This window comes from Oncorhynchus mykiss, chromosome 23 (genome assembly GCF_013265735.2).
Source record: "Oncorhynchus mykiss isolate Arlee chromosome 23, USDA_OmykA_1.1, whole genome shotgun sequence".
NCBI classification, from domain to species: Eukaryota; Metazoa; Chordata; class Actinopteri; order Salmoniformes; family Salmonidae; genus Oncorhynchus; species Oncorhynchus mykiss.
In genome coordinates this window covers 53,549,656-53,564,575 of record NC_048587.1, presented here as the reverse complement: position 1 = coordinate 53,564,575, position 14,920 = coordinate 53,549,656, and the positions used below count along the sequence as shown (strand labels likewise).

Below are 14,920 nucleotides of genomic sequence, written 5' to 3'. Positions count from 1 at the left end.
GACTGTTTGTGGTACACGTCTTAGTGCTCGAATCGAGTAAACCCTCATCCTGTATGCAGTAACAGAAAATCTATTTTTTTAATCTGAAAATCACACTGCCCATATTTGTCATCAGCAATGATTACCTGCATTCTTTTATGAATACATCAACTGTAGGTTCATCAACAATTTCCTATCAAAAAAAGAAAGAATAATTGAGTCGACATGGATTTACATGTATGATAATACTGTAATTCGATTATAATTCGATTATAACCAGCTGAACCAATGTGTCAGAGAAAACACAGTTTAACTGACGACCGAAGTCAGCCTGCAGGTGCCCAGTCTGCCACAAGGAGTCGCTAGAGCACGATGAGCCAAGTAAGGCCCCCCTGGTCAAACCCTTCCCTAACCCGGATGATGGTCCAATTGTGCGCCACCCTATTGTACTCCCGGTCACGGCCGGTAATGACACAGCCTGGGCTGTAGTGAAAGCTCGAACCCCAGGCTGTAGTGACTGCGCAACACTGCGATGCAGTGCCTTAGTCCGCTGCGCCACTCGGAAGGCAGATTTTTTCATTTATTTAATCCATTTTAGAATAAGGCTGTAACAAAATGGAAAAAAAATGAAGGGGTCTGAATACTTTCCGAATGCACTGTGTGTGTGTGTGTGTGTGTGTGTGTGTGTGTGTGTGTGTGTGTGTGTGTGCTATCCTTAACGAGGCATGTGGTACACAACATTACGAGCTATCATGACTGGCTAATATCTTGGCTAGCAGGCTAGAAGCAGCATGACTCACATGGAATAGGAATAACTTTATAAACCTTATGAATATGGTAAATACTTTTCTGTCTTAGAAATACCCAACTAAAACTCCATGACATGTTGGAGAATACTTACATGCACACACTAAACACAGGTCAAATAAAAGAAACATGAGGAATAGTCCAGTGAGTCCATTCTTATTTGACCTCGATCTCACTCTGACGGCATTTGCTAGATTGAGTGAGGAGAGCGGGGAATTGCGGACTATGGCCAGTACAAGTGGTGTGACTTGCAGGTACACTAATAAGATATAAGGGGTGTTTGGCAATTACAACAAATTAATGGTTATGGGGTGCTGAAACTGCTCAATAAGAGCTGGCCTTTTCAACTCGCTCTCCTGTTTGTGTCTGGATGGCACAATGAGCCAGAAGAGGCGGGCTCAGGTCATCTAGGAGATACAGAGCGGCGCACTCGGGAGTCCATTGATCATGCTGTTGTCACTCAAAGCCGGAGGGGGGGGGGGTAAACCTCACTGCCGCCTCACGTGTCTTTCTCATGGACCCAGTGAGTGTGAGTACCATGCAGTAACTTACATACACACCGAGATGTGTGTACCATGCAGTAACAGACACTCTGAGATATGTGTGTGTGTGTGTGTGTGTGTGTGTGTGTGTGTGTGTGTGTGTGTACCAGGCTTGTCACCCCTGTCACCGCCTCAGCCAGAAGAAAGATGTTGTCATCACTAAGGTCAGAGGTTACATGGCTGGAGGTTGACGGTAATGTAGTCACTAAAGTGCATAGTTTTGGTGTGTAGTCTAGACTGAAGGACAGAGCGGCAGGAACACAGAAATAGAGTTTCTGTGACAAACCAGATATACATTGGTCTTGTTTCTTTAAATATTGCAAACATTTTTGTTGTTGCCCCTGACAAACTCACCTGATTCAACTGGGGTGGCAGGTAGCCTAGTGGTGTTGGACTAGTACCCGAAAGGTTGCAAGATCGAATCACCGAGCTGACGAGGTTCAAATCTGTCGCTCTGCCCCCAAACAAGGCAGTTAACCCACTGTTCCTAGGCCATCATTGAAAATAAGAATTTGTTCTTAACTGACTTGCCTAGTTAAATAAAGGTAACAAAAAAAACTCAAGGTCTTGATGATTATTTGACAAGTTGAATCAGGTGTGCTTGTCCGGGACTACAACAACAACGTGTGCTGTTGGGAAACACTCCTATAGAGAATGGGCGAGGCATGGTTCTACTGTACAATTTACTGACTTGCTTTTCTTTAGAGGCCAGATGAAAATGTTCTGAAGCTAAACGAATGTGATTCCTAACAAAACCAAGATCTGAAATAATCTTGATACCAGTGTTTGCTTCCCCTTTTTGGCCAACTGCCATATAATGCTAAACCAGCAGAAACTCACACTGGCATGTAGGCTAGAGGGTATTTGTTGACAACACTTATTGACAATTACTGCATCCCAAACAGTACCTAATTCCCTATATAGTGCATTACTTTTGACCAGGGCCCATAGGAGACACACATATTTGTTTGTAATTTATCAATTTCATATGGCTGTTAGCCTATAACCAGAGAATATTCCCCACTGTAGTTCTAAAGGGAAGTAACAGTTAGTTTGGTCACAGACTCCCAGGAAACCAGATGATGTTTCATAAGGGACTGAATAGAACTATATATTGAGTCACTCCCATTTTTCATAGCTCTCTGCGTGTGTGTTCTTGTTCCCCAGTCTCCATTCTCTCAGTGTTGTTCCTATACACAGTCAGTAGAACAGGAAATGATACAGAGGCAGTCAGGCAAGTTGAAACCTGTGCACACACACACAGCCCCGTGGTAGACAACTAGGCTTTATAACCGACACTACAGGAGCTCAAAACTTTCTTGGACAAGTGAACTGTAATGTGATGGAAAATATATGCTAAAAGATAAATAATTACCAGGTGTAATATGATGGGAATTAATGCAAATGGTAGATTTATTAAACTTACTCTAACGTCTGGGATCCACTGAACATTCAGAGAGTAGAGGACAGAGTTTGTACAAGTCTTCTGGCTGTATGCCCACCTCCAGGTATGAATACCTACTGTATTGTCAAGCCTTGAATTACATTAGTTTTATTGTAAAAGTTTGATGTACTGTTAATGTGCATTATTATTTTAACATGAGATTCCCTTTGAACAACACTTCTGCTAGACCCCCTTAGTGTGGATTACATCATGTTTAATGTATTCTAGTCCCCCTTACTGGGGATGAAATCATGTTTAATTTCTGCTAGTCCCTTTTAGTGGGGATTAAATCCTGTTTAATTTCTGCTAGTCCCTTTTAGTGGGGATTAAATCCTGTTTAACTTCTGCTAGACCCCTTGGTGGGGATTAAATCATGTTTATCTTCTGCTAGGCCCCTTTAGTGGGGATTAAATCATGTTTAACTTCTGCTAGTCCCCTTTAGTGGGGATTAAATCATGTTTAACTTCTGCTAGTCCCTTTAGTGGGGATTAAATCCTGTTTAACTTCTGCTAGACCCCTTGGTGGGGATTAAATCATGTTTACCTTCTGCTAGTCCCTTTTAGTGGGGATTAAATCCTGTTTAACCTCTGCTAGTCCCACTAAGGGGGAAATCATAGTTCATTTCTGCTAGTCCCCTTTAGTGGGGATTAAATCATGGTTAACTTCTGCTAGACCCCCTTAGTGGGGATTAAATCATGTTTAACTTCTGCTAGACCCCCTTAGTGGGGATTAAATCATGTTTAACTTCTGCTAGTCCCTTTTAGTGGGGATTAAATCTGTTTTCCATGCACTATTTTACCTTTAGTTAACTAGGCAAGTCAGTTAAGAACAAATTCTTATTTTCAATGACGGTTTAGGAACAGTGCCTTGTTCAGGGGCAGAACAACAGATTTGAACCTTGTCAGCTCTGGGATTCGATCTTGCAACCTTTCAGATACTAGTCCAACGCTCTAACCACTAGGCTACCTGCCACCCCTATCTGACTCCTTATAATTTAGGGTTGGATTGTTACTGTACGCTATAGCAAGTTCAAAAAGTTACCCTTTCCTAAAGAAAATATTTAAAATTCACTCTTACTAGAACAATTGAACTAAGTATTATGTCAGTTGACAACAAAAAAACAACTGTCATGTTGACAGATCAGTTGGTCCACTCACTTTGAATGGGTTAGTATGGAGAGGGAATAGACTTGGACTTCTGACCAGTTATTGGTCCTGGTTGTCAATGATGTCACTACTGAAATTAGTTTTCGGAAGTTCTCCCCGTGTTTCTGGAGGCCTTATATGGCAAACTGAGATTGCAGCTTGACAATGGAGTGAGCTGTGCATCATCAACCCAGGTTGGTGCTGGGCTACAGGCTTCCTGTTCTGTGGGCTCTGTGTTGTGAGTCTATAGAGCTCTTTAAGTTTTGACATTCTGAACTGTAGTGACTGCTGGCAGCAACTTCCTGTAATAATATTTTTATGCATAGCAATGGGAGACAACCTTTACTGATGTCTGCTTGTCCATTGTTCAGGTTAAAATCATGAAACAGAAACAGCCTTACTGGTCACTGCATTCTTTATGATGATAATCTGTAAGGCAGAAGTGGATCATGTTGATTGAGGACAACTATGACGTTAGTAACTGAGTACTCCCACCTCAGAGATCCTATTAAAACACATGTATATAATTCAATGACTCCGATAATGTTGAGGTTTCCAAATGTCTACTACTGTATGGCCGGAGTCCTGTCTCAGTGTACTGGATCTGAATTTGTTTTCATCATGTTTTTAATGTGTGTATGTCCCAAATGCCCACCCTATTCTCTATGTGCCCTGGTTAAAAAGTAGTGCACTATAAAGAGAATAGGGTGCTGTTTGAGACGCACAAAGTTAGATATGCCCATTTTAAATGTACTGTTTTGAATGTTTCCAGCTCCAAGATGAACTCTTTTGAACCGTGACCATCTGCATTTCAACATAGAGGCTCCAGCCAGCAGAGCGGCTAACTAGGCCTAACTACAGTAACTGTAGGCCTAACTACAGTAACATGGCGATGGTGCAGGTGCAGTTTGAGTATGAGTACACAGCCAAGGACGGGGCTCTGGTCTCCATCAAGCCCAACGAGAGGTAATTGAATTGAAAATCTTTATATTCCAGAAAATATTTCACAAAATGGAAATTAGTCTTTAGGTAAAAAAGTAAAATTACAAAGGAACAGATCAGACAACATGATATAGATGATAGAACTTAACAATACATGCACAGTACACGCATCATTGCACAGCCCAAACACATTCTTCACGTTGCCTTTCTGGGCCTCTAATGTTCACAGGTACATCCTGGTCTCCAGGACCAACAACTACTGGTGGCATGTCCGGAAGGACCAGAGGACCAAACCCTTCTATATCCCTGCCAAGTATGTGAGGGAGCTCTCTGTGAAGACCCAGGGCCCACTGGACCTCACTAATTCTGGGACTCAGAGTCGCACATTCTTGCAGTCAACGACTGACAGAGAGCCACTGGACATGTCTAACAAAGGTCAATGGTCAGGTGCTGTGACGAAGGTCCGCATGTCCACGGATCACTCTGCGAGAGCCACCACTCTCAGGATGTCCACGTTCGGGGTCTCACTCGACATTGATGATATCAAGCATTATGAGCACATGAAGACCATGGTGGGACTGCAGACCTCCAATAACGAGACTAGAGATATCCCGCCACATGATCTGAAGAGGCGAAGTTTAGCTCCAGGTTTCTCATTCACCTCAGCCTCAGACGCTCAAGGTCTTGGTGATATGTTGCAGCACTGTTCCCTAAAGCTCCATGTTTCACCTGAGTCCACAAGCGGACTTCCCCAGTTGCAGTCAAGCCCTCCTACACGTATCAAGGATCAAGATAAAGAGCTGATCTCAGATGGCCGGATAACGAAAACACTGCCAGGGGATCCTAGTGGGCTATCTCATTTATCTCAGGACTCAGATATCTATGAGACTATATCAGATGCCCAGCACTCAGAGTTGACAGACTTTGTGGGAACAGAACTGGCTGGATCTTTGGGTTCAACTGAAACACCAGCAGAACAACAGCAGAGCCTGGATCGAACTTCTGGTCTGATTGACATTACAGCCCCTTCCCCTACAGCTCAGGTAAGATTAAGTTTCACTGTAGACATTCATAACATCCTACATACATTTAGAGTATGCAAGTATTTTATTTGACTTTATAATGATTTACATGAGGCCATTTGTAAAGGATGTGAGTTGGATGGGAACGTCAGAGAAAATAACTGGAATTACTAACTTCTGACATCAGTGTGCTGTTCAGTCATGGTAGAACTGGCATCCAGACAAGCATTAGAGGTCTGATGGATAAGCACAGAAGTAATCAAGACTTGCAATGCTCTGTCAATGCTTTTTTCCCTCAGCTTTTTTGAAGAAATTATTACTGAGGTTGGGAATCACTATGTTCACTATTTGATTTGTTCATTGTCGTTACCCTGTTGTGTTTATCTTAAGAAAATGAGAGATTTTATCCAAGATTCACAGAGGAATTATTGTTATACTCTGGGAAATACTCAATGGTTTGCTTCCCCAATGGCACCCTATTCCTTATATAGCAGGGGTACTCAACTCTTACCAGTGGTCCAGGGCCTGCTGGTGTTCTGTTCTACCTGATAACTGATTGCATGCACCTGGTGTTCCAGGTCTAAAGGGGAACAATGAAAAAACGTAGAGGAACTGGCTTTGAGGTCCAGAGTTGAGTTTGAGGGCCATATACAGTGCACTACTTTTAACCAGGGCCTCTGTTCAAAAGTAGTGCCCTTTATAAGGAATAGGGTGCCATTTGGGATGCACAATGAATCACAAACAGATGAGAACTAGGCATATGACTTATTCTGTCAGATTTCCCAAAAGTTAATTTGGTCAACAGGACTCAGCTAATGAATCACAAACTATATCACATTCAGGGAAATAGTTATACCATCTGGTTTCCAAAAGCATGACTCAAAAGATGCTTTCAGTAAGTGAGCCTTGTGATCTGCATTAAAGATACATGGTGAGTTTGTGGATAACAGAATGCAGTGAGTTTGATTGAAGGTTGTGCTGTTGTCTTGTACAGACATGTACAAGTTATCCATGAAAGGGTAAAATCCCTGCTAATGTATGGAAAGATTCCTAACATAGCATATACTAGCTATAGTAGACTCCATGTCTTATTCTGTGGCAGCTCATATACACAAGCCCTTTTGCTTTTGTGTGCCAGTCCAATGGGGTAAGGGGTGCCACTGCCCCTAGAATGCAACTGTAGGGTCTGGACCAGCTGATTCAAGTGCTCTATCTGGTCCTTTCGGTACACCTGTCTGGAATACGATTCGCAGGACACAATCACTGTTAGGTGTATGGACCTATGCAATTTGATTGGAACATTTGACTATCTGAGATTTCCCAAAAGCGGAATCCTCTTTCTACCTTTTCTTTCCTCTTCTTTTTTACTTTCGTGAATGTGGGTTAGGGGAGTTGGTGGGGCAACCACGGAACAGGTTGGAAACCGGTTAGTTCGGCTGGTTCAAATACATACCTACTGTAACCAGAAAGGAAAGAGTTAATCAGAAATGTAGGCTACCAACAAACCACTCCCAAACGACTGGCTGTAGCTTCCAGCTGCTACCTGTTTCCAGAGCACCGGTGACGTTGACGAGAATTATACCGCCGTAAAAAATATAAACATTTTGCAAACGCAAATTACATTGACTTCAGTTGGTTGGTTTGACAGGCGTCACAGTGAAGCAACATCGTTTTTTTGAGAAAGCTGAAACATTCCGTGAGTCTGCTTTTCATCGTTGGTTCACCTGTTCCGAGGTAAAGTGACGTAGGCCGCTCCTAGTATCAGGATGTTGTCAAGCATGGAACGAACATTTTATAACCTTCTCAATGCTGAGAATTAATGTATTACATTGTTGCGCTTGCGGGTGGCAATGTGTACACATTTACATTTCTGTATAAACTAGTGTGCAGTGTTTGAAAGTAGTCTGTAAAGTAGGCCTACATTGTTGTTACATTTGCTATAACAGAATTTGAACTAGTTTGCTAACTTGAAACTTCCAGAGAGCTGGTTTGTGGCTCTCCACAATCCTCCTCAGTGGAATTAATGACCCCCTCACTTTCCCCTGTTGGGACACTGATATGCATCCCAAGTGGCACCCTATTATGATAGACGAGCTGTTACTTATGTGGACTTGCCAGGACCCCTCAAGTGGAGCCCCACTGTCCCACAATATAGGTTCCGTTTCCATGATGATGTGGGGGGATTAGAGTTTAATTTAGTCGATGAAGCTAGCCAGGGCTTAGGTTAGGTGGCAGTGCCAACCATGCCGTGTGTGTGTGTGTGTGTGTGTGTATAGGCTGTGCGCACTGGCAATCAAGATAACATTATTGGTAATTTCTCATCGCTACTCAGTACATGTACCTTAGGCTAGTTCCATTGTTTCCTGATTTTAAGCCTTCTAGGTAAATAGTTCATTTGCATACACTGTATACAGATGTTCTATTGTGTTATTGTCTGTAATTTTGTTTATCCCATGTGTAACTCTGTTGTTGTTTTTGTCGCACTGCTTTTCTTTATCTTGGCCAGGTCGCAGTTGTAAATGAGAACTTGTTCTCAACTGGCCTACCTGGTTAAATAAAGGTGAAATAAAAAAATCTGGGATGGTTGATTGGCTAGGCTGTTCTGGATGATAATTGAATGCTGCTATGCAGCAAGTGCAGAATTCCAAATGGCACCCTATTTAGTGCCCCATAGGGATTTGGTCCCTATGGTCAAAAGTAGTGCACTATATAGTTCTGTCCTTTCTGGCATTGGATCCATCCACAGTTCATGTGTTAGTGCCAGCTATTTGCACATTCTATACATTTCCTCTCCCAGCTATGTCATTATTTTCATGCATCCAAATCAACATATGCTAAAAAACATGTTTTTGTAACATTTAAGTTGTGTACAGTACAGTGGATGCATTCTAAATTCTGATGAATAATCTTTAATCAAACAGAATGTACAGAGAGCCTTCAACCTGTATTCACTGTGTTCTAGAGCTGTAATGATGTGCCATGTGCTACAGATTCCTGAAATAAGTAGATGTTTTGGTGCAGCTAGATATCAGTCCTGAAGGCTTTTTCAGGAGTGAATGACAAGGGGTTTTACACTTTGACTCCGTTTTTTCACTTTAAAATGTATGCTAACAAAAAACATTGATTTCAAAGTTTAACAAACCATACAGGTCTATGCACAATGACTACTTTTAACAATTTCCACTGAAAAATGTACAAAATTAAATTTAGTGGAAGAACTGTGCAGATTCAAACTTTGGTAAAGAAATTACAGTAAAATCATGCAATCGCGTTTTCCAAAGAACTGTTAAACATCATGGCAACATGAGTTTGAAAAAGTATCTTTTGGTTATTGAACTACAGTAAGTGAAGTGGATTTGCAGTTGAAGTTTACATTAACTTAGGTCGGAGTCATTAAAACTTGTTTTTCAACCACTCCACAAATTTCCTGTTAACAAACTATAGTTTTGGCAAGTCGGTTAGGACATCTACTTTGTGCATGACACAAGTCATTTTTCCAACAATTGTTTACAGAAAGATTATTTCACTTATAACTCACTGTATCATAATTCCAGTGGGTCAGAAGTTTACATACACTAAGTTGACTGTGCCTTTAAACAGCTTGGAAAATTCCAGAAGATTATGTCATGAATTTAGAAGCTTTTGATAGGCTAATTTACATAATTTGAGTCAATTGAAGGTGTACCTGTGGATGTATTTCAAGGCCTACCTTCAAACTTAGTGCCTCTTTGCTTGACATCATGGGAAAATCAAAACAAATCAGCCAAGACCTCAGACATTTTTTTGTAGACCTCCACAAGTCTGGTTCATCCTTGGGAGAAATTTCCAAACGCCTGAAGGTACCACGTTCATCTGTACAAACAATAGTACGCAAGTATAAACACCATGGGACCACACAGCTGTCATAACGCTCAGGAAGGAGACACGTTCTGTCTCCTAGAGATGAACGTACTTTGGTGCGAAAAGTGCAAATCAATCCCAGAACAACAGCAAAGGACCCTGTGAAGACGCTGAAGGAAACAGGTACAAAAGTATCTATATCCACAGTAAAACAAGTCCTATATCAACATAACCTGAAAGGCTGCTCAGCAAGGAAGAAGCCACTGCTCCAAAACCGCCATAAAAAAGCCAGACTACGGTTTGCAACTGCACATGGGGACGAAGATCGTACTTTTTGGAGAAATGCCCTCTGGGTTGAACTGTTTGGACATAAATAGATCTGTTTGGTCATAATGACCATCGTTATGTTTGGATGAAAAAGGGGGAGACTTGCAAGCCGAAGAACACCATCCCAACCGTGAAGCACGGGGTGGCAGCATCATGTTGTGGGAGTGCTTTTCTGCAGGAGGGACTGGTGCACTTCCCAAAATAGATGGCATCATGAGGAAATAAATTATGTGGATATATTGAAGCAACATCTCAAGACATCAGTCAGGAAGTTAAAGCTTGGTCACATCCTTCCAAAATTGTGGCAAAATGGCTTTAGGACAACAAAGTTAAGGTATTGGAGTGGCCATCACAAATCCCTGACCTCAATCCCATAGAAAATCTGTGGGCAGAACTGAAAAAGCGTGTGCAAGCAAGGAGGCCTACAAACCTGACTCAGTTACACCAGCTCTGTCAAGTGGAATGGGCCAAAATTCACCCAACTTATTGTGGGAAGCTTGTGGAAGGCTACCCAAAACTTTGACCCAAGTTAAACAATTTAAAGGCAATGCTACCAAATACTAATTGAGTGTATGTAAACTTCTGACCCACTGGGAATGTGATTAAAGAAATAAAAGCTGAAGTAAATCATTCTCTCTACTATTATTCTGACCTTTCACGTTCTTAAAATAAAGTGGTGATCCTAACTGACCTAAGACAGGGAAATTGTTTTTTTACTAGGATTAAATAAATGTCAGGAAATGTGAAGAACTGAGTTTAAATGTATTTGGCTAAGGTGTATGTAAACTTCCGACTTCAACTGTACAGCCGATAATGGAAATACAGTAACAGAATTGCATCATGGGTCCTTAATCTGTACCACACAGAAATGCATAATTATGGATATGAATGTCCAAACTTGTGAAACATGAGAATGACATCACAGCAGAGTACAGTACAATGTATTCTACCTTTCTTTACTGTACTGTACTATTAGATTGTGCAGTACTGTGTTCTACTCACTGTATTGTGCTCTACTCTACTGTGCTCTACTCTACTGTGCTCTACTCATTTTGCTCTACGGTGCTCTACTCACTGTATAGTACACTACTGTGCTTTACGCACTGCTCTACTCACTGTGCTCTACTCACGGTAATCAAATGTGTTCTAGTCACTGTGCTGACGTTGCTTTCAGAGGCAATTTTTTTTCTTTGGAAATGGTGCCTTCTATGCCTTCATTTCCCAATAAGATAGACTCTTAGCTTTCATATGACACCAATTTGATATGCTCCTATTCGATGGAAATGCCCATCACCTTTACATGTCTTGTAACTGTAGCCTTCACTTACGCTGTGCAATAAGAAATGTAGGGACTAGGGTGCCATTTGGACCTTGATTTCAATCCCTTTCTGACAGCACCCCTTTTTGATTTGAACAAAACCTTCCATACGTGTTTGCCCATGGTAGAAGTGGTCAGAAAGTGACTTTTTAGACCTGAATGCCAAAACATTCAGGAGATAGAGGTGCTCAAAGTTGACCCATTTTACATACCCCAGCCTCTCATGAAACATCCATATCATCATCACTGGAAAATCAATCAACGGTTGAGTTTGATATCATTTGAAAGCTTATAAAAAGTTTTGTCAAACTACTCTATGATTTCTTGAAAAAAAGTATACAATAAATAAACATCTACAGTACCAGTCAAAAGTCTGGACACTTACTCAAGGGTTTAACAAAAAAAAATGTTTTCTATATTATAAAATAATAGTGTAGACATCAAAAACTACGAAATAACACACGTGGAATCATGTAGTAACCAAAAAAGTGTTAAACAAATGAGATTCTTCAAAGTAGTCACCCTTTGCCTTGATGACAGCTTTGCACACTCTTGGCATTCTCTCAACCAGCTTCACCTGGAATGCTTTTCCAACAGTCTTGCAGGAGCGTGTTGGGTTTGAAAAACAAATGGTAGTCCTACTAAGCGCAAACCAGATAGGATGGCGTATTGCTGCAGAATGCTGTGGTAGCCATGCTTGTTAAGTATGCCTTGAATTCTAAATGAATCACTGGTACTGTAACCAGAAAAGCACCATCACACCTCCTCCTCCATGCTTCACGGTGGGAACCACACATGCAGAGATCATCCGTTCACCTAATCTGTATCTCTCAAAGACATGGCAGTTGGAACCAAAATCTCAAATTTGGACTCATCTGACCAAAGGACAGATTTCCACCAGTCGAATGTCCATTGCTTGTGATTTTTGGCCCAAGCAAGTCTGTTCTTCTTATTGGTGTTCTTTAGTAGTGCTTTCTTTGCAGCAATTTGACCATGAAGGCCTGATTCAGTCTCCACTGACCAGTCGATGTTGAGATGTGTCTGTTACTTGACCTCTGTGAAGAATTTATTTGGGCTGCAAATGTTGAGGCTGGTAACTCAAATGAACATATCCTCTGCAGCAGAGGCATCTCTGGGTCTTCCTTTCCTGTGTCGAGAGCCAGTTTCATCACAGCCCGTGATGGTTTTTGCGACTGCACTTGAAGAAACTTTCAAAGTTCTTGTTCCGATTGACTGACCTTCATGTCTTAAAGTAATGATGGACTGTTGTTTCTCTTTGCTTATTTGAGCTGTTCTTGCCATAATATGGACTTGGTCTTTTACCAAATAGGGATATCTTCTGTATACCACCCCTACTTTGTCACAACACAACTGATTGGCTCAAATGCATTAAGTAACTTTTAACAAGGCACACCTGTTAATTGAAATGCATTCCAGGTGACTCATGAAGCTGGTTGAGAGAATGCCAAGAGTGTGCAAAGCTGTCATCAAGGTAAAGGGTGGCTACTTTCAAGAATTTGCTTAACAGTTTTTTCGGTTACTACATGATTCCTTAGGTGTTTTTTCATAGTTTTGATGTCTTCACTATTTTTCTACAATGTAGAAAATACAAAAAATAAAAACCCTGGAATGAGTAGGTGTGTCCTAACTTTTGACTGGTACTTTGTGTCATTGTATAACATTTAACATTAATTAGGGTACGGTATGCAAAATATGTCAGCTTTGGAATGAACCAGGTTAAAAAAAAGCTTTTTCTGTTTCTAATTAAATTTACTGGCAAAAATAATGCATTTATTTGATCAGAGTTCAAAGTTTTGATTGAATATTGACCTCTGCCTGCCAAAATCAAATGCCAGGAAACTGCTCCAACAGATTGTGTGAGAGAGAGACCTATCTATCTGATCCTGCTCTCTGACAGAAAAGAAGACTGAACACCGTCTGTTTTTTTTTCTCCTCATAAACAGCAACACTGGCCCAAATGACTCCCGATTCCCTATATGGTGCATCTTATTTGTATGGTGCACTTAATACTTTTTACCAGAGCCCTATGGGTCATTCCCTATGGCCCTGTTCAAAAGTAGTGCACTATATAGATAATAGACAGTAATTTGGGACACATGCTAGGCTTGGCTTCTCACTGGGCACAGACGTCAATTCAATGTCTATTCTTCTTTGATTCAACCAACATTCATTCAACCAGTGTGTGCCCAGTGGGTTCTTACTGAAATCATTGGGAGGTTATTTGAGAGTAAGGATGGGTGAATACATTTAGATGAATCCAACATTTAGGGTAACACCGGATGTCATGATCCCAAGACTAAATGGACTCAATTTACATGATCAAAAGAACCATAAATTCCTTAACTATTGTTATAAACAAAATATGAACGTAAAAAACGGTTGTGATCTTGTTGATATCGTCATGTTCATGCATACTTCACCAGATCACTAGGTTATTTGCATTCGTACTGGTAAATTGTAACTGCCAAGGACCGAAAGGCTCCTTAGCAGCTAAGACGTAAGACTGCTGAACAGTCCCCCCCCCCATCCCCACTCCTTTTTGTTTGTACACTGCTGCTGCTCACTGTTTATTATCTATGCATAGTCACTTCACCCCTACATACATGTACGGATTGCCTCGGCTGGCCTGTGCCCCCCGCACATTGTCTCTGTGCCTGTACCCCCTGTATATAGCCTCGTTATTTTATTGTGTTACTTTTATCATTTTTTACTTTAGTTAATTTGGTAAATATTTGTTTCACTCTGTCTTGAACTGCATTGTTAGTTAAGGGCTTGTAAGTAAGTAAGCATTTCACGGTAAAGTCTACACTTGTTGTATTCTGCCCATGTGACAAATAATGTTTGATTTGATTTAGTAAACGTACACACACCATTTGAGAGAGAAATGGAAATTCAGCATTTTTCTCTGTGCTTGTTGTGCAAATCTCCTCTAGAGGCTCCCAATGACCGCCCCTCAGCTGTAATGAGACTATTTCATGTTGTGTTTACACAGGCAGCCCAATTCTGATATTTTTTTTCACTAATTCAGATCAGCTCTGAAAAATATCTGATGTGATTGGTCAAAAGTCTAATTCATGAGGAATAAATATCAGATTTGGCCTGCCTGTCTAAACGCAGCCTTTGGCCACGTTCCTCTGCCTAGGTGCTGCTGATGCCTGCCAGATCTTACAATGCCTGGGTAGGTATTTTATTTATCAGCTAACCACATATGTTATAGCAATCTGTCAGTCGATGACATGGCACGCAACCATTGGTTGATGCATGCAATCTTTGGTTGATGCATGCAACATCTGAGCAGGGGAACGCAACCATTGTCTAAAGCAGGTATTCCCAAACTGGGATACGTGTAATGCTGTCGGGGGTACCCCAAATAAAAATGTGATTCACATTAAAATATATATCATAATATTACGTTTTTGAATTTTTTTTTTCCTTCACATTTTCAGAGTATCCTGCCTTGGCAAATCGCGCTGTTAAGACACTGATGCCTTTTACAACCACGTACCTACAGTATGTGAGAGTGGACTCTCAGC

At 41.1% G+C, this 14,920-nt stretch overlaps 1 protein-coding gene across 5 annotated transcripts in view; it reads left to right on the top strand.

Moving 5' to 3' along the window:
* Positions 1-2,541: 2,541 nt before the first annotated feature.
* Positions 2,542-14,920, top strand: part of LOC110502963 (rho GTPase-activating protein 27) — a 44,052-nt gene continuing 31,673 nt past the window's right edge. For 3 of the 5 annotated variants that reach the window (XR_002470402.2, XR_002470401.2, XM_021581310.2), the window contains exons 1-3: positions 2,543-2,836; positions 4,690-4,883; positions 5,089-5,902. Coding sequence is in view for 2 of the 5 variants with exons in the window: in XM_021581310.2 (XP_021436985.2) it covers positions 4,804-4,883; positions 5,089-5,902 (894 nt within the window). In the remaining 3 variants the exon portion in view is untranslated. Of the gene's footprint in view, positions 2,837-4,689; positions 4,884-5,088; positions 5,903-6,681; positions 6,813-14,920 lie in introns of those variants that run through there. The other 2 variants (XM_021581311.2, XR_005039254.1) reach the window with 2 other exon arrangements.